Here is a 26,951-nt window from a genome sequence, read left to right as displayed (position 1 = left end):
TCTTCCTTTCTGGGAAGAAGGTTACTGGCAGGGTTTTTTCTATAGCTACCAAACGAGATCTGGTGTAGTCACGCCTTGCATCATGGGATATAGGGTTGCCTCGAGCTGGTAAAATTAGCTCTCGAGCTTAGCAAGTGCCGAGTTGGAGCCAAGGATCGGCTCCGAACCCATCCAGCAAGAAAGAAGGCGAGAGAACACAACTAACATGGAACATTATGGTAGGTACATAACTTCTTATTTTCACCAATTCTAATGATAGCTAAAGACAAGTCACTTTCTCAGGAAGTGGACAGGATTATAACAGCCTCACAAAAACCTTTTACCCAGAAGATTTATCTCAGCAAGTGGAGTTGGTTTATTTCTTGGGCTTACCCTTAAAACATTGATGCTTTTTCACAGTCTATAGCAAACATTCTTTCATTCAGATTCTAATTTCTCCACCAAAGTCCAGTTGGCAGTTATTTCCACCTTTCATGTTGGCATGTTGGCTTTCAAGAGCCTTCTTATCTTTATACAAACTATGCAAGGTCTTTCTCCCCTGGGATCTAAATTGTATACTGGAGGCTCTCACTAAACTGCCCCTTGAGCCAACCTTCTCAGCAGGGCTTAAATTTCTTGGAAAAGTATCTTTATAGTAGCTTTTATTTCTGCAAAAAGAATTTTGGATCTCCATGGCCTACTTGATTTTCTACAAAGCAGTTTCCTTAAGGATAAATCCTCTCAGTTGTTCCCAAGGTAGCTTCAGAGTTTAATATGTCTCAGCCCATTCTCTTACCAGTTCTCTTTCCTTGTTATGAGAACAAAGGAGAATATATACTTCAAATACTGGATGCGGACAGGCAATTACATTTCTATCTCCATAGTATGTATTCTGTCAGAAAGGATAGACAACGTTTTGTTTCATTTGCCCACAACAACTTAAGAAAAAAGGTGTCCATAGTTTCTCTCTCTCTTCATGGTTGTCAGACTGCATGCCATTTGTGTATAATCTTGCCAAAATGCCACATCCTTCCAAAAGCTCATTCCATAAGAGCCATAGCAACTTCTGTAGAATTTTTCAAAGTCTCTTCACTACATGACATTTGCGAGGCTGATACTTGGTCTTCCATCCATACCTTTATCAAGGGCTACAAACTGGACCTTTGGGGCTTCCGTCCTGAAAGGGCTCTTGTTATAATTCCACCCAGTGTTATTGTAGCTTGGGATTTTACCCACATGTTGGATTGGACGACTGAATGAACAGGATACAAAAATTATGTACTTACAATTTATAGATCCTTTCATTCCAGTCTGTCAAATATGAAAATCCACCCACCCTCCCCCTTTCATATTTCCAAGACCTGTAGAACCTCCAGTAAGAGCTTATAGAAGCTATGGTTACTCTGATTAGTTGTGCCTGAGTCTTTAAGCATCAAATAAGATCTAAGATAACTAAGGGGAGAGATGGATTTTGGGAAGGGAATTTCTTAAAGGGGCTCAAGGCTGGAGCACTAAAGCAGCTCAAGGACCCACATCTCATATTGGATGGACTGGAATGATAGGATCTGCATTATGGTAAGTACATAACTTTCATTTTTCACTTAAATATTGTCTGGATAAAGCTTTTTTTAATGTTGAGTTCCTGTTTATGTGCTTTACAACAACATGATGCTAAGGCTACAAATATTCATTCAGTATGAGATGGTTTAATGTTATATGTTCCTTTTTAGATATACATGGGCTTTCAGAGCTAAAAGCATATGACATTATTATTCCGAAAAAAGTTGCAGGCCCAGATAAACAAGAAACAGGCACTGATTTTCCAGAGGTACTGTGCATCTAATCTGGGCTGTATAAACTAATATTAGTCTTGCATTTCATATCATATGTTAAGTTGTGGTGAAGGATATTCTTTTGATTTTCCTTAGAACTTCAAAGTAGCTCTAGTTTACTCAAAGTTATCCAAATGGAGGCAGAGATCACCTTCCAGATTTCATTTTGTGTTAACTTAAAGATCTGAAGTGGTTAACTTCATTTGGTCTGCAACCTGTGGATATCGGATCCATCCTCGGATCAGAGCCGGCAGTTTACCTAGCTAAGGATCCGAGCTCCTAGCTCCTCCCCCTACCCATAATCCCCTGCTACACATCCCCCATCCCCAGATCTAGTTTGCCGTGGCTTATAGCAGCTTCTAGAGACGAGCTCTTGGCATGGTTGAGAGATTTCTAGTTTTATAAAACTTTTAAAATCGTTTTTTTTTTCAGCAATTTCCGTGTTGTGTGTGTATGGTTTAGCCCCCTTTACCGACTAGTATACTTAGTTTAATATTTTTGAGGTAATTTTTCTTCAAATTTGTTTTTTCAACCCTCCCCCTAGTGTGTGAGTGTGTAGTGTGATGGCTGAAGGGCCTAAAGCCATTTTTTCTAAATGCACTGAGTGTGGTCATAAGCTGTCCCCAGCCGATGGCCACACTCAGTGCATTATTTGCCTGGGGGTGGCCCATTTATTTACCAGCTGCCAGGTCTGTGCAGCTTTCAATCCCCGGGCTATCAGGGATAGGAAGAACAAGCTAATCCTGGTGGGACTGTTGCCCCCGGATTCTTAATCCTCCTCTCCCTCTAAGGCACCAGTCGCGGCTGCAGCTTCCGTGCCTTCCGATCCCCCACCCTTGTTGGGGACTCAAACTCCCTCTGTTTCTCAGGGTGAGGGGGACTCTTCATCCTTAAGAGAAGAGGAGAGATAAGGACCGGCATAGGCATAAAAGGCGGGCTGAGTCTCATCCCTTGGCCTCACTAGCTAAGGTAGCTAGTCTCGCTAAGAGGGTCTCTGGTTCTCCTCATTCTCAGCTCTGTTCTCCTTGCTTTTCCCCAGAGCCGGAAGAGGAGTACCAGTCTCCCCCGAGGTCGGCAACCTCCTCCAGATCCACCAGAAGCTTGACCGACTCTGATTTGGACCGGATGATGTGTCGTTTCTTGCAGGCTCAAATGCAGATGGGGGTGCTCCATGCTCCCCCCCCTCCGGGGAGGAGCTCGGCCCCTTTCTTTACCCCGATCACTCCTTCTCTGACCCAGTATCAGGTTTCGGAGTCTTTGGATCCGTGCCGGTTCGGACCCGGGCATCTGTCGGCGCCGACAGTCTTGGTTACTTCGACGCCGACTATGCCCTCAAGCGTGTTGGATCCTAGCTCTCAGGGCCGAGAGCCGAGCATCGGATCCGTGGGGGGAACAGTGTCTTCGGTGCTATTTAGGTCTGAGCACACTTCCCTCTCGGGTCCGACTGCTTTGGCTCCAATGCCGATCCCTGCATCGGTGCCGAGGGGGCTGCTCTTGAAGGCAGGGGAGAGCGGTTCGCTCTCGGCATTTGATGTAGTGGAGAGGGTGCTGTCGAGGACTTCCAGATCCCCGGTCCAGGCTGCGGATCCATCCATCACCCCTGCACATTTGGGCCTGTCCTCCGTCATCCGGCCATTGGGACAGCCTGCATCGGCGCTCCAGTTGGTTCCCTTAGAGGAATAAGACCCCGTGGGTGAGCCCTCCTCAGATAGCCCCACTGAGGAGGTTTCTCACAAACGGAAGTGCAAAAGGAGGCACCTGGACTCCCCTGAGTTCCTCACAGAGGACACAAATTTGGATGAAGGGGAAAGTTCCCCAAGGTCACCCCCTGAGGATGTCTCCTTTGGAGACATCATGGAAATGCTGCGAATCAGAGGAGGGTCGTCTGCCCAAAAACCTTCCTCGGATGAGTCTGTGTTTCTAGATGCGTTCGATGCAGGCCCATCTACTTCTTGGGTGCCCCCCCCGGCTGACCCTCTGGTGGACTTAATTACCACCAGGGCTTGGAAGGAGCCGGACACCATGGAGCCCATTCCCAGAAGGCCAGACAAGATAATTAGTCCCCCTTCCGATAGGCTGGCTTGGTCTAAAGGTTCTCCAGTGGATGCCATGGTGGTGGCGGCTGCCATCAAGAAGGAACTAGCGCAGGAGAGTTCCTTTGTCCACCCTTCAGATAAGGAATCTCGGACGTTGGACTGCATAGGAAAGCGGATGTTTCCTTCAGCTACCTTCTCTGTGAGGGTGCTGAACTATATGGCACACGTTATCAGACTCCAACGAGACTTGATTAAGGAATATCCTGGAGCCCCCCGGAGTCCATGGTGGCCGAGGACAAACGCACCTTCTCGACTCGCATGGCCACTCTGAAATCTATTACTAACACATCTATGCGGCTACTCTCCCATGCCACGGAGGGAGTGGCTAGAGCCAGCGGAGCAGGCATCGCTCTGCGCCACCATGCCTGGCTCCGCCTTTGCGATTTTGCAGAACCATTCAAGGCGTCCTTCACTAACGTGTCCTTTGATGGTTCTATGCTCTTTGGCAAGCCCGTCCACGTCACGCTGGTCCAAAGCGAGAAGGACGGGAAGACGCTGTCTGCCATCAGGATCCGCTACTCTAATCCCCAACGTTCCTTCTCGAGGAACCAGAGGGGACAAAAGAAGATGTGATTCCGGAAATCACAGCAGTCCCGTTCCGCTTCGGATCCCTCATCCTTCAGAGGCAGAGGAGGACAAAGTGGACACCGGCCCAGAGGCAGAGGGGGGCTGAGGAATCTTGGGTCCCAAGAACCTTTCTCGGAGAGGCCCACGCAACAGCCCTGAGGGCTTACTCGGCTGTCCCTCTTTGGAGGCAGTCGGGGGGCATCTGTCAGAGCACCTCCAAACTTGTGAGTCCATTACTACTGACCAGTGGGTGCTATGAATTATATCCAGAGGTTATTCTATTCCATTTCTGAGTCTTCCCCCTCCTATAAAACGCCTCCCCAATGTCCCACCCGATCAAAGGGAGGCGGCAGCTTTGGGAATTTCAAAGCTGTTAGAAAAAAGAGCTGTCCAGCATGTCCCCCCAGGTCAGTCCGGATTGGGAAATTACTCCAGGTTCTTTTTAGTGCCAAAGAAGACGGGGGAACTGAGGCCTATACTAGACCTCTCATCTCTAAACCTGTTCATTCCCAAAGAGAAATTCCGGATGGTCACTCTGCAATCTATTCTCCCCTTCCTATGGGAGAATGACTGAATGTGCTCCATAGACCTCAAGGATGCGTACTACCACATTCTGATGGACAGACGATCCAGGAGGTTCCTCCGCTTTCGGCTGGGAGCCAGTCACTTTCAGTTCAGGGCTCTTCCGTTCGGCCTCACCTCAGCCCCTAGGGTGTTTACCAAGGTCATGGCAGTGGTCGCAGCCCACCTGAGACTTCAAGGCATTCAGGTCTTTCTGTACCTGGATGACTGGCTCCTCAGCGCCTCCACCAGGCATCATCTCTGCTTGGCCAGGGATTATACCCTGGCTCTTTCCCAGCATCTAGGTATTACTGTGAACCTTCAAAAATCATTCCTTCATCCTGTGCAGGTTCTGGAATTTATAGGGACTAAGATAGATACACGCCATTCCAAGGCCTTTCTAACAACAGACAGGCTGCGCAGTTTGTCTCTTCATGTTTTGGCAATTCTCCAGTCCCCAGCCCCACCTGCAGAATTAGTCCTGAGAGCTTTGAGCTCCACGGCGGCAGCCATCGGTCTGTCGCCCTTTGCGCGGCTGCCCATGAGAATCCTTCAATGGACTCTTCAGGTCCAATGGTCACTTTTGCTGCACCCCTTGAACACCCTGATTCCCTTGAGCAGGGTTTGCAAGGACTCCCTTCTCTGGTGGCTACACTCTCAGGAGCTGCGAGAGGGGAGACCATTCGTCATGCCTCAGCCCCAAGCCACGTTGACCACGGACGCTTCTCGCCTCGGGTGGGGGGGGGCATGCTATGGGCAGAACTGTCCAAGGCACGTGGGCTCCCTCAGAGACCATTCTGCATATCAATGTCCTGGAGATGAGGGCGGTGCTTTTGGCATTGCAAGCCCTACAAGACCTTCTTCCTCCGGGAACTATTGCAATTCAGTCAGACAACATGGCTGTAGTCTGGTACATCAACAAACAGGGTGGAACCAGATCTTATCCCCTTTGCCGAGAGGCCATGAGAGTTTGGGAATGGGTGATCTCCACCAACCGCTTACTGGTAGCAATGCACATTCCGGGCCAGACCAACATCCTAGTGGACAAGCCAAATCGCTTGATCCTCACATCGTACGAGTGGTCTCTAAACCGATTAGTAGCGAAACAGATCTTCCTCAAATGGGGTCTACCTTGCTGCGATCTTTTTGCTTCTCCATCAAACACGAAGTGCAGTGAATATTTCGCTCTAATTCCCCCAATAGGGCAGAGCCCCAGAGACGCTCTGGTTCATGCTTGGCCCCCCGGTCTCCTTTATGCTTATCCCCCGCTTCCACTCATGATGAAGTTGCTGCAGAAAGCCCATCGGTTGGGGAGCAAGATAATCCTCATAGCCCCATTCTGGCCTTGCCAGATCTAGTTCCCTTACCTGCGGTCTCACAGTGTAGTCCCTCCTTGGATCTTAAATCCCATTCCGGATCTAATTTCTCATCCTGCAGGATTACAACCCCCAAACCTGGGCGACCTCAAGCTTCCGGCTTGGTTGATCCAGTTCCACTGATAGCAAGGACTCCCGGTATCTCGTCACCAGTGAAAGCCATTCTGGTAGCAGCACACAAACCTTCTACCAGAAAAATCTACAGTAGTAAATGGAAATGTTTTTCCATTTGGGCCAAAGACAGAAGCTTGGACCCTTTTACTGTCCCTATCCCTATGATTCTTGAATTTCTGTCCCATATCTTTCATCAGGGAGCCAGTGCATCTACGGTTAAAGTACAGTTGGTAGCCATCTCTCATTTTCATGTGGGGGATGATGTAGGATCACTGGCTTCCACCAGGATTTGCAAAACCTTTTTAAAAGGTGCTTTTCTGTTAAAACCGCCAGTTAAGTCTGCGGTCCCACCATGGGACTTAACACTGGTCCTACAGGCTTTGATGCACCCTCCTTTCGAACCGGCCGCGTCGGCTCAGTTGAAATTTTTATCTTGCAAAACAGCCTTCCTGGTTGCAGTTACTTCAGCCAGGAGAGTGTCTGAGCTTCAAGCCCTCTGTATGAAGTCCCCTTATCTAATATTTCATAAGGACAGAGTTTCTCTCAGGACTAATCCTTCCTTCCTCCCTAAAGTAGCCTCTGACTCGAATATTAATCAGTCTATTAATCTGCCAGTGTTTTTTCCCAGTTTCCAGAATAAAGGGGAATACACACTACACAAATTGGATGTGCATAGACAACTGCATTTTTATTTGCACAGGACAGCGACTACCGTAAATCTGATCAATTATTTGTGTCCTTTGCCAAGTCTTTTTTGGGTAAGCCTATTACCAAAGTGACATTAGCCAACTGGATTTCACAATGCATCATCCAAGCCTATTTAGCTTCAAACAAACCGGTACCTTTGGGAATCCATGCTCATTCAACCCTATCCACAGCTACCTCTGCAGCGTTCTGGTCTAGAGTCCCTATAGACGACATATGTTCAGCAGCTACTTGGTCCTCCTCTCATACATTCATTTCCCATTATAAATCGGATATGATTTCCAGGAGTAGGGCTTCCTTTGGCTCCGTGGTGCTCCGGAATATTCTTCCTTGAGGGCCGCCCAAGGTTTCTAGGTAGCTGGGGACTCTGTCCCACAGGTTGCAGACCAAATGAAGTTAACCACTTCAGATTAAGAAGTTATGTACTCACCATAATGTTCCATCTGAGTGGGTAACTTCATTTGTCTGCAACTGACCCCCCCTCCATTCCCCCTAACCAGTTTCATGCTTCTTAACCAAGGAGAGGATTGTCCATTCTGTTAGGCAGTAGTTACTGGCCTCTTTCGAGGGTCTTGTGGAGTCCCTATAGGCAAACTCGATCTGAGGATGGGGGATGCATAGCAGGGGATTATGGGTAGGGGAAGGAGCTAGGAGCTCGGATCTTTAGCTAGGTAAAGCTGCCAGCTCAGATCCGAGGACGGATCCGATACCCACAGGTTGCAGACAAATGAAGTTACCCACTCAGATGGAACATTATGGTGAGTACATAACTTCTTATTCACACTTTAAACTACTGTTCTTGTGCCAGATGAATAAACCTAGATCTCGGCTGAGTCTTCATCATACAGTCTTTATCAACTAGTACAGTGATGAAGGTGCTAGAACTCAGAGAGAGTCAAGGGATGCTGCCACATTAGTCACTTCCTGTACATGTTTCATCAAGGCTGTATTTTATGTAGAGTAGTATGACATGATTATGCATCTCAGCACTACTGGTTACTCTTTATGCTAGTGCATGTACACCTTGATGGTGTTACTATTGGCTATGAGCCAGGTGTTCACTTATAGAATGTTGATTGTTTTTTAATTTTTTTATCTTCATTGTATTTCATCTCTATTTTCTTTTAAATACAGGTTTTCTGTGCTGTCTTTTTTATTATTTTTCAGTTGGGTAGATGGCACTAATCCAGAGTGTCCCATTTTGCCATAACTTGGAAATAACATTTAATCTGATGTTGTCTCCTTCATTCCTTCTCACAATAGGGTCTTGGATCTGACCTTCGGATCTGTCTCGGCTACATTCCACAGACTTGGAGCCAACTCTCAAGCTCCTCTCTCTTACCCATAATGCACTACATCCACTCAAGTACCTCAGATCTTGTTTGCCACTTCAGCGTCCAGATGCAGGTCTTGTACTCTCAAGCTTGTGGGGAATTTTTCCTTTGAGAATTTTGAGAATTTGTCCTAGTTTTTTTCTTTTTTTGTAAGTCCTCCCGCCTTTATTTTCTTTCCTTCTTTCAAGTGTGTGCATGCAATAACCTTTTCTAAATATTAAAAAAAAAAGTTTGTTCATTAGTTGTTTACGTAGTTGCTGTTAAAAGTTCTTCTATGGTTAGGCAGTTAACTTTAAATTTAATCTTATAGTTGGTATTATAACTTTGCCTAAGTTCACATTGGTTAGCCCTTAGCTTTGGACATTCATTTTTGGTGATCCTTATCTTGTGATGGCAGACAAGCCTTCACCTGGTTTCAAGTGTTGGACGTCTTGTGGGAATAACATCCCCAACCAGGATGCCCACAAGGAGAGTGTATTTTGTTTCGGGGCTGATCATTTAAAAGTGGATTGTAGTGTCTGTGCCTCTTTCAATCTGTGCGTATTGGCTGATAGAAGAAATACATTGATTCTCAGGGCCCAAATTCCTTCCTCACCTCCAGAGGCTCAGACACCTTCCTTGGCTTCTTCTTCAGGTTCCACAAAAGAGGCAAAAAAGAGGTCTCCCCCTGTCTCCCCAAGGGACTCTCTAGAGCCTAATACATCAAAGAAAACTTTGGATCCAGCTCCCTCGAATCTAAAGAATTTGCCTCCCCCTTCAGATCCATCAGCATCTTCGGATCCAGTGGATATTATTACTATATCACCTCCTCCTTTGTCGGCTCCTATGTCGGATCTAGTGCCACAAAATCTGAAAGCCTCTGCAAAGTCCCCGGCTCACTGTACTAAGTCTAAACACTCTGCTCCCGCCCCCCTCATTGGCTTAATCCAGGTCCCCAGAAACTGGTCTAGGGTAGATATGGACAGGATGATGAGGCAATTCCTCAAGGTCCAGATCCAGATGGGGGTAGTCTCAGCTTTATCCCCTGTCGGAAATGTGAGCTACCCTGCCCATACCATCAGAGTTCCTTCTCCAATCCGACCTTCAGTTTTGGAGTTACAGGATTCGGGACTGTCATGTGTGCCAAGCTCAGTGCAGGGGAAGCTCCCTTCCTCAGCATCGAGGTTACACTTGGTTAGTCTTGTTCGGGTTTTCTCAGAGCAGAGTGAGCCTCGGAGCTATGGTGTCAGTGCTGAGTCCAGGGAATGGGGTCGGCTTCATCTTTGTCAGAGCCATCCCTTCCTCTAGGCACCTCGACACTTGACAGCTCAGGTCTGGTCCCTTCTGGAGGTTGTGGAGCCAGAGTAAGTCTTGGCGGTTTTCCCTCGGTGGCTTCGGCTTAGGGTGAGAAAGACAGGACCTCTCCCTGTCCATCGACTTTTCAGGTAGTGGAGAGGGTTTTCTCCCATGTTGGAGATCCGTCAATACATGTCCAGCAATCCACCCCTGTATCCTCACTGGATCTAGGTCTTGAGCCCATTCATCCAACAATGAGTCTACCTGTCCCAAGTGGCCTCCAAGATCTCCCTGGCCAGGAGGGATCCCCTTCTTCTGACACTTCCCCAGAGAACCAAGCTGAGGAAGTTCCTTGGAAGAAAATGTGCAAAAGGAGGCACATTGACTCCCCATTGGAGTCCTTAACTGAGGGCACTGACTTTAATGAGGGGAAAGAATTCCTCAAATCCCACCTGAGGATGTCTCCTTCAGGGACATCCTAGAAATTCTGAAGCAAAAAGGTGGGTGGTCTTCCCAACCTCCTTCTCCTGAGGAGTCCGTTCTCTTGAAGACGTTCAGGATGGGCCCATCTACATCCTGGGTGACTCCCCCTGGTGGATGTCCTGGTTGATTTGTTATCTGTCCAGGCATGGAAGGAACCAGACACCATCGAGCCCATACCCAAGTGACCTGATGTGTTCCTGGTACCCTCAGCAGATAAGAAACATTGGAGCAAGGGTTCTGTAGTTGATACCACCATGGTGGGAGCAGCCACTAAGAAAGAGTTGGCAATACCCATCTATCTAACAAGGATTCTGGAGCACTGGACAGGATTGGGAAGTGTGTTTAAGCCTCGGCCACCTTTGCACTGAGGTCTTTGAACTACCTGGCCCATGTTACACAGCTTCAGAGAGATCTGATCAAGGAACTCGCAGCATCTCTCTCAGAGTCCATCCCTGTGAAGTTAATTTAAAAAGGTTTCTCCCAAGTTGACCACTGTATCATCCTTCACCAACTCATTGATAAGGTTGATCTCCCATATCACAGAGGGTATCTCAGGAGCAGTCATTTCAGGTCTTTCCCTAAGGAGGCATACCTGGATGAGGCTATGGGATTTTGCAGAGCCCTTTAAGGCATCCTTTGTGAATGCCTCTTACAATGGCTCCTCACTGTTTGGGCCATCTGTTTGAGATACTTTCAACCACAGCAAAAAGGATGGGAAGACCGTTTTTGCTATAGGAACCAAATTTTCTATGCCCCAGAGGTCCTTCTCCAGGAACCAACATGGAGGCAAGAAAATGAGGATGTTATGTTGTCCCATCTTGCCTTCAGTCTTGCTACTTTGGGTTCGGAGCCGAAACCTCGGCTCCAACTCGGCCTATAATAAAGCACGAGAGCTTCTACTTTTTACCACTGTATCATCCTTCACCAACTCATTGATAAGGTTGATCTCCCATATCACAGAGGGTATCTCAGGAGCAGTCATTTCAGGTCTTTCCCTAAGGAGGCATACCTGGATGAGGCTATGGGATTTTGCAGAGCCCTTTAAGGCATCCTTTGTGAATGCCTCTTACAATGGCTCCTCACTGTTTGGGCCATCTGTCTGAGATACTTTCAACCACAGCAAAAAGGATGGGAAGACCGTTTTTGCTATAGGAACCAAATTTTCTATGCCCCAGAGGTCCTTCTCCAGGAACCAACATGGAGGCAAGAAAATGAGGATGTTATGTTGTCCCATCTTGCCTTCAGTCTTGCTACTTTGGGTTCGGAGCCGAAACCTCGGCTCCAACTCGGCCTATAATAAAGCACGAGAGCTTCTACTAGCTCAAGGCTAAATACCTATCCCATAGTGCTTAGCGGCTATTCCCCAGATCTCATTTGCTGCTTGAAGCTTCGGGATTTTCTTCACTGGCTCAGGCTTGGAAAATTTAATATTTTATGTTTTATAACTTTTCTGTCAAATTGTTAGTTATTTTTATTTATTAGTACTATAGTAACAGTCTTGTGCAATTTTTAGCCCTTTTCAAAACTTTGTAAGTTTATTTTGCGGCTATCTTTTCTTTGGGCCTTCCCAAGAATCCCTTTTTAAATTAGAGGATTCTTGCCCTTTTTTTCTTCTTTATATGCCTTTTAGGAGTACTCTGTTTAAGTTAGAGGGGTCTCTTCAGGTGGAGAAGATAGTTGTTTAACTTAGAGACTTCTCCTCCCCTCTTTTCTTCTCTTTAAAAAAATATATAGTACTTTATTTTAGATACTTGTTTCTTTGCTGCTTTCTCTTTATAACAGTTATAGTTGTTCTAAATTGTATTGAGAAATGTTTTTCCTTATAGCTAGTATGTCTAAGGAACCAGCTAAGAAACATAAGTCAGGATTCAAAAAGTGTGATTCTTGCATTGAGAAGATGTCCATTATTGACGGACACACTAGTTGTGTGTACTGTCTGGGTCCACTCCATCTTCAAGACTCCTGTTCCATTTGTCATAGTTTTAGTGCCAGGGTCTTTCAGGAGAGGAGGAATAAGCTTATATTGAGGGGCTTATTAAAATTGGATGAAGGAAATCAGATTAAAAAATCAGACAAGACTCCAATATTGGTTCCAGTGTCTGAGCCAACAAGCAGCACCAGGCATGATGCCTTCTCGGTTCTGAGAGTTATCGGAGCTGAAAAACATGGATCTCCCTCGGCTCCATCTGTCTCATCAGAGCCGTTGTGGAGCCAAAATAGGAACTGGTCACCATCCTTGGAGCCTGTTCACTCGGTGCCGGTCTCTCCTTTATTACAGTCGGTGGCAGGTAGCCACCAGTCTTCCAGTCATTCCTCTAGATCCTCCAGGCTACTCGATAAGGACATGGAGCGGGTAGTGAAGATGTTGCTTTGGACCCAGGCCCTGGCTGAAATTCTTTTGAGCCCAGCCCATTGGACCTTGGAGCTGATAACGGTACCTTCTACTATGCCTATTCCTCCTCCAACTTGGATGAGTTTGGATCCAGAGTGTATGGAAATCGTTGTGCTGGAGCCACCTGAGCCAGTAATCACTACTGCCATCTCGGATCTGATGTCTGCTCCGGATTTGTTGATGCTTTTGTCATTCGAGTGGCCTGGGGGCCGACACTCCCTGGTCGGCTCCGGGTGAGAGATTCAGGTTGGACCCTTGTCGGAGCCAGCTCTCCCACTTGGCTCCTTGGCTCAGGTGAGTTTGTCTCCCTCATCCGCCTTGGAGCCACCCTCCTTAGTGCCGAAGAGATCTCACAGTCTCTCGGGGCTGGAGTCTCTCTCAGCCCAGGATCGTGGTGCCTTCGAGGTGATGTGGAGTGTGCTCTTTTCTGAGTCTACTCCACCTTCGGCCCCAGCTTCTCTTCCCCCTAAGGGACCAGTGTCCACCTCTTCATTACCTTTCCATCAACCACAGAGTAGAGAGTTAGTGCCCCAGGAAACCACAATGGGTGGATCCTCCTCTTCCAGTACCTCTTCAGAAATCCCCCGAGGAGGTCCCTCGGAAGAGACAGTGTAAGAGGAAACACATAGACTCCCCTGAGTCTGTCATTTGTGAAACCGATTTAAGGGATTTAGAAGGGTCCTCAAAGTCCCCCTCTGAGGATGTTTCCTTTTCAGACATCCTGGAGATCCTTGAACAGAGGGGTGTCTGGAAGTCCCTTTCCCCTTCTGAAGATGACTCAGTATACCTGGAGGCATTTGGCTGTCGCCCCTCCACCTCTTGGGTGTCTCCACCTTTTGACCTTCTCCTGGGTTTGGTGAGCCTGAAGGTGTGGGACTCTCTGGACTCAGTGGACCTTGTTCTGCGGAGGCCTAATAAGTTCATTATGGCCCCAGAAGATAGGCAGTACTTAACTAAAGGGGTTCCTGTAGATGCAACGGTGGCGGCAGCAGTCACAAAAAAGGAGTTAGCTGAAACTTCTGTATCTGTTCAGCCACCGAACAAGGATTCTCGTACGATGGATAGATATGGGAAGCGTATGTTCTCCTCAGCGACCTTTACTTTACGGTTGCTGAATTATTTGTCGCATTTCATGTGACTTCAAAGGGATCTCCTAAAAGAGCTAGGAGACACCCTGCAAGGTGCTACAACCCCGGACTTATCTGATAAGGTTAGCTCCCAGCTTGCAACCTTAATTTCCATATCTAACTCCTCCATGCAGCTCATATCTTATGCAGCCAATGGAGCGAGCAGGGCAGCAGACACAGGAATACCTAGCTCTTCATAGACATTACTGTTCTTCCTTTATTGACACTCCCTTTCATGGCTTGTTATTGTTCGGTCCTAAAGTAAAAGAAACTCTCACCACAAGACTCTGCCATTGGAGTCCGTTTTTCCGTCCCTATCAGACCTTTTCCTAAAGGACAAAAGGGTGGGAAAATGTGGTTCCATGAGTCTAAAGGAGCCTGATCCGACACTCGTGGTGATCCTTCCCTTAGGGGCAGAAGGGGAAACAATGGAAGATGCCGTCAAAGCGACAGAGGGGGGTCTGCAAAACCAGGGTGACAGAGATACTTTCTCTGGTAGGCCCTTCCAACGCTCCTGAAAGGAGGCCCGTCTGTCAACCTGTGGAGGCAGTCGGGGGAGGATATCGCTGTACCTGAAAGTGGCTGAATTTGACTCAAGACAAATGGGTACAGTCCATTATATCCAGGTGATACAACATTCCCTTCCAATGTACACCTCAACTACCAAATTCTATCCCAGACATTCCAACCGGTCAAAGGGATCAAGCAATGCTAGAAATACAAAGGTTGCTAGAAAAAGAGTCATCAAAGAAGTCCCTGCAGACCAGCTAGGATCCGGAATTTACTCAAGGTTCTTTTTAGCTCCAAAAAAGACAGGGGACTGGAGACCCATATTGGATCTCAGCAGACTAAAGTCGGCGAGGAAATCAAATTTCCGGATGGTTCATAGGTTCATAGGTTCGTACTAGGCTATCTGCCCTAGGGCATTTATAAGCCTAGCCAGAGTGTGTGTGGCTTTCACCACCCCTTAGGATGAGAATACTACGTCCATTTAGGGTTTAGTTTACTGTGCCTCTGTCTAGTAGTGACACAGAGATGACCCCCGGGGTAAACCTACGATCACCCATCCACTCGTCAAGACTTCTCTTGAATAGATTTAGTGAGGGGCTCTGCCTAACATGGATTGGGATTCTGTTCCAGAGTGTAGGGAGCCTCTGGGTTATGAATCTGTCCCTCCAGCATGTCCTATTTATTTCTGTGTTGAGGTTTAAGTCTCTTGCTCTCGTGGTTCTGATGGATTTGGATTTTTTGAGGTGGAGCATATCCATTAATTCCGGATTGGACATGGCCTTGTACGTTAGGCACAGGTCACCTCTGAGTAGGCGGTATGCGACTGAATAGAGCTGGAGTTTTTTCAGTCGGGCAGCATATGACATATGTTTAAGACCCTTTATCCTCTTGGTGAAGAACTTTTGGGGTCTTTCCAACTGCTGCAGGTGTTGGGTAAGATACATCCCAAATGGGGCATTGTACTCAATCATTGGCCTAATAAGAGATGAGTACAGGGGCACAATGACCTCTCTTGATCTAGATGTGAAAACCTTCATGATAAGGTGGGCAATATAGAAGGACTTTCTAACCACTTTGGCAATGTGAGTGTCAAATGAGAGGTTACTGTCAACCTGGGTCCCTAGGTCCCTGATTACCTTTTCCGTACTTAATGGATTACCACCTATGTGGTAATTTGTGGGTACCTTGTTTTTCCCAAAGGGTATGACTATACATTTTTTGGCGTTAAGCTTAAGGCCATGGCTCTGGCACCAATTATCCATTTCTATGAGTCCTCTCTGAAGGATGTTTGTGTCCGCTGGAGTATCAATTATGGCGCCCAGTTTGCAGTCATCTGCGAACTTTGTCAGCCACAATCCTCCTATGTTTGCCTGTACCTCGGAAAAATAAATGCCGAACAATAGGGGTCCCAGGACTGAGCCCTGTGGGACACTGCTTGTGACTGGCTTAGAGTCTGACATAGCTCCAGCAACTCTGACCCTGTGGGTTCTATCCTTGAGCCAGTTTGCAACCCATCTCGTGACATATGGGTTTACATTTAAGCTGGTGAGTTTGTCTATGATGCCCGAGTGTGGTATTGTGTCAAAGGCTTTTGCAAGGTCAAGGTAGGCTGTGTGAACTGCCTTACCTTCATCAATGGCCTTAGTGACGGTTTCAAAAAAGTTGACCAAGTTCAAAAGGCAGGATCTGCCCTTGACAAAGCCAAATTGGGTAGGATCCAATGTCTGTAGGTCCCCAATGTCTTTGTTTATGAGTTCCATAATGATCCTCTCCATAGCTTTGCAGACCAGGCTCATCAAGCTTATGGGGCGGTAATTTCCAGGGTCCGTAGAAGCACCGCCTTTGTGAAGTGGGACCACTGTTGCCGTACGCCACTCTTTGGGTACGTATCCTGTAGTAAGGCTAAGATTAAACAGCAGCCTTATGTTTGGGTTTAGTTCCTCTTGGAGTTCATGTAGCACACAGCCCGGGACACCGTCCAGTCCCATTGATGCTGTGTTTTTAGCTTTAAAGAGGGCGGCTCTCACCTGGGCATCTGAGATGTTAGGGAGGCTACACTCTGCTGGGATAGCTATTTCTCCTTTTGGGGGGGAGGGGGAGGAGAAATTTGCATTGAACCTGTCTGCCAGAATGTTGGCAATGTCAGTGGGTTCAGTGTATTTATTGTCATTTTGGACTAACTCTGAGCATATCTGGGAGTTTTCACCCAGGTTTCTAACATAGCTAAAGAAGGCCTTGCGATTGTCTTTTGTGTCTTTTGCGATTTTTCTCTCAAAGTTGGCCTTGGATGATTTTATGAGTGATCGTAGTTTTTTGCTAGTACTGATCAGAGATGCCTTCCCATTTAGGGATTTTGCTCTGTCATGTAGTAGCTTCCTCCTTCTGTTGTAAAGTTTGTTTATGGCTGGGGTCCACCAGACCAGGCGCCTGCCTTTGGGGGAATGGGTCTTGGTTTTATTTGGGATTGCATGATCCATGCATTCTTGAAGGTGCCTGTAGAAGGCATTTGCAAAGGATTCAGCAGTGTGGGTTGTGGTTTCCACTGGCCCAGGGACCTTGAAGGATACCACTTCAGTCTTAAGAACACTGCAATCTATACTCCCATTCCTGGGAAAAGACAATTGGATGTGCTTGTTAGATTTTCAGGACGTGTACTACCACATAAAGATGGACAGGCACTCAAGAAGATTTATATGCTTCCGGCAGGGAGCCAGTCATTACCAGTTCAGAGCTCTGCCCTTTGGACGCACCACAGCCCCCAGGGTGTTTACCAAATGCATGGCATAATCACGGCTCATCTGAGACACCAAGGATCCCCGGAGTTTCCATACTTAGACAACTGGCTCCTAAATGCCACCACCAAAAAAACTACTGATTAAAGCAAGAGACTACACCATTCATCTTTTTTTCAGAACTAGGCATTACTATAAATACAGTCTATGTCAGTGAATGGGGAGTCTCTGGGTCAGGAACCTATCCCTCCAGCATGTTTTGTTTATTGTGATGATAAGATTTAGATCCCTGGAGCATGTGGCTCTGAGGGATTGGGATTTCTTTAAGTGTAGCATGTCCCAACAGCTCTAGGTTTGACATGGCCTTGTATGTTAAGCAAAGATCACCACGGAGTAGACGATATGCGACAGGGTATAGCTGGAGTTTTTTAAGGTGGTCAGCATAGAGCATCTGCTTTAGGCCTGTGATTCTTTTACTGAGGTATTTCTGCGGCCTTTCCAGTTGTTGCAGATGTCTTGAGAGGTACATACCAAATGGGGCGTTGTATTCTATAATGGGTCTAATGAGGGATGAGTACAGTGGGAAAATGACCTCCATTTTTCTGGATGAAAAGCCCTTAGTGATGAGGTGTGCCACATAGAAGGATTTCCTGACTGTGTGGCGGTGTGGTTATTGAAGGTGAGACTACTGTCCACCTGTGTTCCTAAGTCTGTTATCACACTTTGCTCCATACTGGCCTTGTCAGATTTGGTTCCCCTTCTTTTGGCCCCACATTCAGGAGGACCCATGGATCCTAGACCCAGTGCCAGATCTTCTGAAGCATCAGTCAGGAACGCTCCATCCTGCACTCCACACCCTCAAACTGACAGCTTGTCTGCTCCACTTCCACTCTTAGCCAGGCTTCTGGAATTGTCCCCTGAAGTTTGTCACATTCTAGTCTCTTCGCACAAGCAGATGACAAGTAATTTCTATGCGAGCAAATGGAAGAAGTTATCTTGTTGGGCTGACAAAAGACATATAGATCCTTTTACAGCATCAATACCTCTAATCCTGGAATTTCTAACTGAAACCTTTAATCAAGGGGCAGCGGCAGCCACTATCTGAGTTCAATTAGCTGCTATTTCTAATTATCATGTGGGAGAATCAGGATCTGGTCTAATGCCTCATAGACCATGCAAAGCCTTCCTAAAAGGTACTTTTCTGTTAAGACCTCCCGTCAGAGAACCTCCTTCTCCTTGGGACCTCAACCTAGTATTGCCATATTTGATTCTGTCCCCTTTTGAACCAGCATCATCTTGTTCATTAAAATTTTTATCTTGGAAAACACTCTTCCTGACAGCAATTACTTCAGCTAGGAGAGTGTCAGAGTTACAAGCCTTGTCTATCTGTCCACCTTATTTGATCTTCCATAAAGATAGAGTTTCCCTCAGAAAAAAAATCCTTCCTTTTTACCGAAAGTTTGTTCTCAAACCAGTTTAAACCAGAGTATAGAATTACCAGTGTTTTTTTCCAAATTATGGCAACAAGGCAGAGTATAAAATTCATCAACTGGATGTGCACAGACAGTTACGTTTTTACTTGCTCAGGACCAAAGAATTTAGGAAGTCAGTCCAATTATTTGTCTCCTATTCAGAAAATAAAAAAGGTTTGGCAGTCTCAAAAGTTACTTTGTCCAAATGGCTTACTGAAACCATCACATATGTCTATGATTCCCACAATAAGGAACTGCCAGGGAAAATCAAAGGGCATTCAACTATAGCAGTATCTACCTCCATTGCCTTTCAGTCCAGACTTCCACTGGATTCAGTTTGCGCTGCTGCTACATGGGTTAACCCTCATACTTTTATTACTCATTACAAAGTAGATATGGCCTCCCGGAACAGGACATCCTTTGGTTCTGCTGTCCTGAGGAGTTTATTCCCTTGAGCAACTCAAGAAAAAGGTGCTGGGGACACTGTCCCAAAGTAGCAAGACTGAAGGCGAGATGGGACAACATAAATAAAGAAGTTATGTACTCACCATAACGTTCCATGTTTGCTGTCTAGTATCTCGTCTTCAGTCTTGCGTCCCTCCCAGCCATCCCCCTTCTGGAGTATCTAGAAGAATTTTTTCTCAGAAATTGGCTCTGATTCCCTTCTTGCCTTTTCTTGTTAATTTTTTGACAATATGTTTTTTCATATATTGTCCTTTTGGATATTGTACATATCATGGGAACCTTCCTTCTCAACCGAGATCTGGGGAATAGCCGCTAAGCACTATGGGATAAGCATTCAGCCTCGAGCCAGTAGAAGTTCTCGAGCTTTAGTATACGCCGAGTTGGAGCCGAGGTTTCGACTCAGAACCCAAAGTAGCAAGACTGAAGGCGAGATACTGGACAACAAACATGGAATGTTATGGTGAGTACATAACTTTTAGTTATGTACTCACCATAACTTCAGATGTTTGGGATCCATCTCGCCTACATTCTGACTGATGGGTTCGGAGCCGATCCCTCGGCTCCGACTCGGCACGCTCATGCTATAGAGCGAGACCTCTAATTGGCTGAGCTATCTTTATCCCAGGATGCACCACCACTAATCCCCCAGATCTTGTTTGTCCGCATTCATGCACACATGCAAAGCTTGTTTATATAACATTGTTAGATGTTTCAAGATGAAACAACAGGATTCGGACCTTCTGATATCCTCTGATCTCCAAGGAAGGGGGAAGGAGGGTGGGTTATTAGGAATGTAGGCGAGATGGATCCCAAACATCTGAAGTTATGGTGAGTACATAACTAAAAGATGTTATGTGATCCTATCTCGCCTACATTCTGACTGATGGGACAGCATCCCTAGCACCTAAATCCCGGGTGGCTCATTGGAAAACACTCCTGAGCACTGTGGAACCAAATGAAGCTCGTCCTCTAGATGCCACATCTAATTTGTAGTGAGAAATGAAGGTGTGCGGGGAAGACCATGTAGCCGCAGCACAAATGTCACCAATAGCAAGCTTAGAATGAAATGCTACCGAAGTAGCCATAGCCCTTGTAGAATGAGCCTTGACAGAGGTGGAAAGCTCTTTGTTAGAATAAATATAAGCTTGAGTAATACAGTCCCTGATCCATTTGGCAATAGTGACCTTTGTGACCGCGTTGCCCAATTTGTTTTCTGCAAAGGACACAAACAACTGATCTGCCTTCCTTGATTGTTTGGTCCTATCCAAATAAAAACGTAACTGCCTGTGGACATCCAGTGTGTGGAAAATAAACTCCGCTTTATTGGAGTATTTTGGGAAAAAAACTGGGAGCTCTAATGACTGTTGCAAGCATAAAGTAGAACAGACTTTAGGAACAAAAGAAGGATTTGGTCTGAGGGATACCCTGTCTGTATGAAAAACCAAGTACGGGGGTTTCACTGACAAAGCTTGAAGTTCTGAAACCCTTCTGGCTGAAGTAATTGCCACTAGAAAGGCTGTCTTCCATGATAGAAACTTTAGATCACAGGTAGCTGCCGGTTCAAAGGGGAAAGAAGTCAAGGCACGTAATACTATATCGAGATCTCATGGAGGTGCAGGATGAGAAATCGGAGGTCTTAATAGAGCAGCACCTTTCAAGAAGGTCTTACACAACCTGTTGCTCATTAAGGGTGGGTCTATGGATTCATGAAAATTAGAAATCGCTGCCAATTGTAATTTGATGGTAGAAACAGAAGAGCCTTGGTTGAAAAGAGAGGTCAGGAATTTGAGTACTTCTGCCACGGGAGTAGAAATGGGGTCCAGGCCCCGGAGTTGAGCCCAGATAGCAAACCTTTTCCATTTACTAGAATACAGTTTCTTCGTAGCAGACTTGTGGGCTGAAGACAATATGTGCACCACATCTGGGTCCAGTGCATGTCTCCTGACTATGGTCGGAAGAGGAGGAGCCAGGCCGTCATTTTTAATGTGTGTAGGGACTGGTGTAGTAGTCCCGACTGATGAATCAGTAGGTCTGGGACCTGGTCCAGGAACCATGGACCTTCCAGAGCATGTTTCCGAAGATAGGGAAACCAGACTTGACGAGGCCAGTAAGGAGCAATTAAGATCATCTTGCTCCCTAAGAGATGCCTTTTGTATTACCCTGGGTAGGAGAGGAACTGGAGGAAGGCATAAAGCAGGCCGGTGGGCCAAGGATGGACTAACGTCCATAGGGCTCTTCCCGAGCCGGGGTTAGGGAGAAAAATTCTTTGCACTTCGCATTCAGAGGAGTCGCGAAGAGGTTGCAGCACGGAACTCCCCATTCGCTGAAAATCTGTCTTGTAATAGTCATATTCAGAGACCATTCGTGAGGAGAGAGGATGGTTCTGCTCAACCTGTCGGCTATGACATTGGATTTGCCCGGTATGTGAGTAGCCACTAGGAAGTGTTTGGTCGAGACTGCCCATTCCCAGACTCTCATCGCTTCTCTGCAAAGAGGATAGGATCTGGTCCCTCCCTGTTTGTTCAGGTACCAGACAACTGACATGTTGTCTGAGTGAACAGCAATTACGCCCTGAGGGAGGTAATAGTGAAGGGCTTGAAGGGACAGGAGTACTGCCCTCATTTCTAGGATGTTGATGTGGAGAGGGGTCTCTTCCGGGTGCCATTTGCCCTGGACTGACCTGCCCAGGGAATGCCCCCCCCCACCCCATCTGGGAGGCGTCCATGGTCAAAGTGGCCGCCGGAGGAGGAAGAACAAAGGGTCGTCCCTGATCCAAATTGGAGGACACTAGCCACCAGCGAAGGTCCCGTCTGCAAGATTCTGTGATCCATATTAGATGATTGAGAGGGAGTTCCTGAAAGGACCACTGAGTTGAAAGAAGCCACTGGAGGATTCTCATGTGTAACCTTGCCAAGGGAACTAGCAGAACTGTGGCAGACATCGATCCCAATAGCTGCAGGACCATTCTGGCTGGGGCTTTGGACCTGGGGAGTAAGGCTCGAACCTGATTTTGTATGGTCTGAATTCTGTCTGCAGGTAGATAGACCCGCATCTGGTTTGAATCTATCTCTACCCTTATGAATCTTATTCTTTGAGATGGCCGTAACACAGACTTTGGCCAATTGAAGGTGATTCCGAGGGAATTGCCCAGTGATGTTGTGGCTTGCAGGCTCCGTAGAAGTAGATGCTTGGAGGTGGCAGTTAGAAGCCAGTCGTCTAGGTATGGAAACACCTGGAATCCTAGACTCCTCAAGTGAGCAGTCACTACTGCCAAGCATTTGGTGAACACCCTGGGGGCTGTGGTGAGACCAAAGGGCAGCGCACGGAACTGAAAATGACTGCCTCCTAGGCTGAAGCGCAAGTGTCTCCTGGAAGTTTGATGTATTTTGATATGGTAATACGCGTCCTTGAGGTCTATGGAGCACATCCAAACACCTTTCTCCAACAATGGGAGAATGGTTTGTAAAGTGACCATTCGGAACTTGGACTTCTTGACTGAACGGTTTAGGTTGCTTAGGTCCAAAATGGGCCTCAAGTCCCCGGTCTTTTTTGGCACCAAAAAGAATCTTGAGTAAGTCCCTAATCCGATCTGGTCTGCGGGGACCGGTTGGATGGCTCCTTTTTGCAGCAGCTTTGAAATTTCTAAGGCTGCGGTATCCCGTTGACTGGGTGGCGGGTCCGGGATTCTTTTGGACTGAGGTGGGGGACAACAGAATGGGATGGAGTAACCTCCGGCAATAATTCGAAGCACCCATCGGTCCTGAGTGATCCCTTCCCAGGCCTTCAGGTGCTTCGAAAAACGACCCCCGACTGGCTTCGGAGCAGCACAGTCGGGCAATCCCTCAGGGACTATGAAAAGCTGAAGAGCCACGAAAGGACTGGTGGTCTCCAGTGTTGCAGGGGCCTCTGCCGCCTCTGGGACGGCGTCTTCCTGATGAATTTCCCCCTCCTCTGCCTCTGGAGGGGGAACCTTCCTGCTGAGAGGGGTAAGACTTCTGCGATCTACGGAACCACATCTTCCCTCCTCTTTTAGCCTTGGGATAAGGCCGAAAGGGAGTGGAAAATCGTGCCCCTACGGCAGTCAGAGTCTTACCCTCCTGTTCACAGCGGGTAAGTGTGTCTTTCACCTTGGGCCCAAACAGGGAGGACCCATCAAAGGGGGCGTCGGCGAATGAAGACTTGAAGGCCTCCGCAAAATGACACAGGCGGAGCCAGGCTTGTCTCCATAGAGCAATGCCTGTACCCGCCGCTCTACTCGCCTTCGCCGCATCTGAAATGAGCCTCATGGACGAGTTCGAAATGGACGACATTGTAGCCAGCTGAGATCCAACCGTCTGGGCCAGCTCCTCAGGCAGGTTACCTAAGAGGGTATTGGATAGCTCCTTAATCAGATCCCTCTGGAATCTCGTAAAGTGCGTCAGGTAGATCAAAGACCTCAGAGTAAAGGCCGCTGAACTAAGGGTGTGCTTGCCATACCGATCCATGCTCCTAGACTCCTTATTAGGAGGATGGAAGGACGTAGAAGCCTCTGCTACATCTTGCTGGGTAGCAGATGCCACCACCATAGCATCCACAGCCACACCTTTCGTAAGGAACTCTCTATCTGGGGGCGCCGAAAGAAATTTGTTTGGACGAGTGGGCACCGGTTCCACAGAGTCTGGGTGTTCCCATGCCCTTCGACAGATCAAATCCAAGAGCTCGTCGAAGGGCGGAGACACCCAGGAGGCAGAGGGCTGAGCCCCGAAGGGCTTCAGGAACACCGACTCATCAGCAGAGGGAGGTTTGGACCGCCAGCCGCCTCGTTGTTTTAGGGCTTCCAGGATGTCTGCAAAGGAGACATCATCCGAGGACGACTTGGGGGACCCCTCTGTATCATCGAGATCGGTGTCAGATGTCAAAGACTCGTCAGGGGAGTCAACGTGCTTCCTCTTGCACGTTTTCTTCCTGGGAGGTTCTTCCGAAGAGGCTTCAGAAGGACCTCCAGGAGGGGGAGAAACCCCAGCGGGGGTAACCTGAGGCCCAGGGGCTCCGCTGTCTGTGGACAGGGGGACTGCCAACGACCCAGTCTCCAAATGTAGGGAAGGAGCTGGGGAAACTGTGGAGGTAGCCAATGAAGATTTGGCTAGAGCACTCCTCATAGCCCTGAAGGCGAGACCACCAGAATCCTGGGAAAGTCCCCCCTCCGTGGCCACGACAGTGGACGGTACTCCCGCCACCGACACACCAAGAGGGAGACTTGGGACCGAAAGTATCAATCCCGAAGCCTCCCCCCCAGGGCCGAAGGAAGAAGTCCGTGCACTGAACTCCGACCCAAGAGCCGGAGTCGGAGCAAGGGTCGGGCCTGACCCTAACACCTCCACTGGTTCCACCAACACCTGCTCCAACGGTGCCGAAGCTGTTGGAGGAGGAAGTACAGTAAGGGAGTGGACCATCGGCTCCGAAGCCAAATGGGCTGGAGCCGAAACCATCTTTTGGAACACCGGAGACTGGAAGAGTCGAAGGAGCACCCTGTCGATGTCCGAATCAGACATCTTGGAAGATCTCGAGGATACCGATCGGGCCCGAACCGATTTCTCCATCGGCTCCGAAGGGCTCGGGGACCGGCTCCGAAAGGACTCAACAATTATCGGCTCCGAGGAAACCTTCAAAGAAATTTCCCTCGGTGCCGATAAGGACTTCGGCTCCGGGGGGGAAGTGTCTGAGCCAATGACCCTTATCGGTTCCAGTATCAGTGGAGCCAATGAGGGTGACCCGCCTCTCGATGCCCCAGACCTCGGCTCCGAAACCAGAGGGGTCGAGGCTGGAGGCATCGAGGCAGACCATTCCGACCTCAGCTCCGAAGTCCGTGGAGCCAATGGAGAAGTCTGCCTAGTCTTCTTAGCCGTCGGATCCGACTGACTGGTCGGAGCCGGCGCTTTCCTCTTTTTAGAAGGAGACGGAGAGGAAGACAAAGCCTCCTCAAAAGAAGGCTTAATTAATCCTTTGAGGATTAATTTGTTTTTCCTCTCCTGGAGGACTCTGGAGGAAAACGCATGGCATACACTGCACGATTCCTGCAGATGTTTGGCGCCAAGACAATAGACGCACGAGGAGTGGTCGTCCGTTATGGACATTTTGAACCCACACCTCGTGCACTTTTTAAACCCGGAGGGTTTATGTTCTTTAGACATAATGTACAAAAAGTAAATGACAACAGTAGATTAAGAGTTTGTATACACAGGAACAAAATCACTAACTCCGAAAAATATTAAACTAAAGAACTTTTTTTTTTTTTTTTTTACAGAAATGCAAGACAGAGAAAAGGGAAAACAAAGGGGGTCAAGACCCTCTAACTCAAACGGGTACTTGACCCACACACAACCACTAAAGTAGTTAGTACAGGGGAAGGCCCCTCTAACTTAAACGGAACCTTCTCTGACAGGAAAATATATGCAAAACTCAATGAAACAACAAGAAACACACTCGTACACAAAAAATAGCCGTTAAAACAGCTTTTGGGTTTAAATGAGTGAAATACTGACAAAGAGACTATAAATATAGTACTTAGCCCAGCCAATGGTGAGACCACGTCCAAGCTCTGTAAGCGGCAAATGAGATCTGGGGGATTAGTGGTGGTGCATCCTGGGATAAAGATAGCTCAGCCAATTAGAGGCCTCGCTCTATAGCATAAGCGTGCCGAGTCGGAGCCGAGGGATTGGCTCCGAACCCATCAGTCAGAATGTAGGTGAGATAGGATCACATAACATCTTCTTTTTTTGCAAATCCCAAGAGCCTTTCTAGTACCCATGCAGGGAACCCTCCTTTAGGGGCAGAGGGGGAGGGTTTGATGGCATACACTGCTCTAGAGGCAGAGGGGGTCCACACAATCAGGGCTTTAGAGAAACCTTCTCCGACAAGCCCTACCAGTGCTCCTGAAGCACTGCTCAATTGCCTGGCTCGGGAGGCAGCCAGGGGCTGTCTAGCTTTGCACTCAAAAGCCTGGACCTAGTTAACTTAAAACCGCTGGGTTCTAAGCATAATATCCAGAGGCTTTGGCATTTCCTTTACTCTTCTTCTTCCCCCAAAATCCAAGAATCTTCCTGATGTGTCCTCCCAGTAAGAGGGTAGGCACCACAGAAAATTCAACAGCTGCTGCAAAAAAGAGTCAACCAAGAGGTCCCAACTGAGCAAAAAGGATTTTCAACTACTAACGCTTCTTTTTAGTGCCAAAAAAGAAAGGGAACCCAAGATCTATTCTGGATCTAAGCAAGTTGAACAGATATGTAAAGAAGTCTATGTTCCGAATGGTTATAGCTCAGCCCATTCTGCCACTGTTGCACAAGGACAACTGAATGTGCTTGATAGATCTCAAGAACATGTACTATCACATAAAAATAGACAGGCACTCCAGGAGATATCTGCACTTCCATCTGGAATCCAAACTTATCATTTCAGAGGCACACCTAGACATGAGGGACCAGATAGCTTGTCTCCCTTTACACCGCATAACAACACTGAGGAATCAGGTACAGGACCTGTTATCCCAGAAGGCCCCTCCTGCATGGATGGTCTTACAATCCCTAGGATCCATATCAGCAGCTATCCTGTTATTTCCTCTGACCAGATTCCTCATGTAGGTTCTCCAGTGGACATTGGTGGTGCAATGGTCTATCTTCCTTCAACCACTGTCTCTTCCCATCAGATTGACTCCAGTTTGCAAGTGTCACCTCAGGTGATGGATACAGTCAGACAATCTCCTTATAGGCTGGCCCTTTTTAAACAACCCAACTATAGCTACCGTGAGCATGGATGCTTCCCATTTTGGGTGGGGGGGCATTACAATGGGAAGATGGCCCAAGGCACATGGTCCCCTATCAAGACCAAGTTCCATATCAACGTTGAAGAGATGAGGGCAGTTCTCTTAATGCTGCAGGCCTTTCAGGATGCTTTCC

The 26,951-nt window shown here is 47.5% G+C and overlaps 1 protein-coding gene across 1 annotated transcript in view; it reads left to right on the top strand.

Moving 5' to 3' along the window:
* The window catches only part of LOC122792907 (disintegrin and metalloproteinase domain-containing protein 9-like), a 1,461,818-nt gene that overhangs the window by 36,606 nt on the left and 1,398,261 nt on the right, over window positions 1–26,951 (top strand). Inside the window, exon 2 of the mRNA XM_044060464.1 lies at window positions 1,710–1,807. Within this exon, the coding sequence (XP_043916399.1) occupies window positions 1,710–1,807 (98 nt within the window). The remainder of the gene's footprint in view (window positions 1–1,709; window positions 1,808–26,951) is intronic.

Source organism: Protopterus annectens, chromosome 2.part0 (genome assembly GCF_019279795.1).
Source record: "Protopterus annectens isolate FY-2018-M chromosome 2.part0, PAN1.0, whole genome shotgun sequence".
Taxonomy (NCBI): domain Eukaryota; kingdom Metazoa; phylum Chordata; order Ceratodontiformes; family Protopteridae; genus Protopterus; species Protopterus annectens.
Note: the sequence above shows the minus strand (reverse complement) of the source record. Positions and strands in the feature narration are given on the sequence as shown.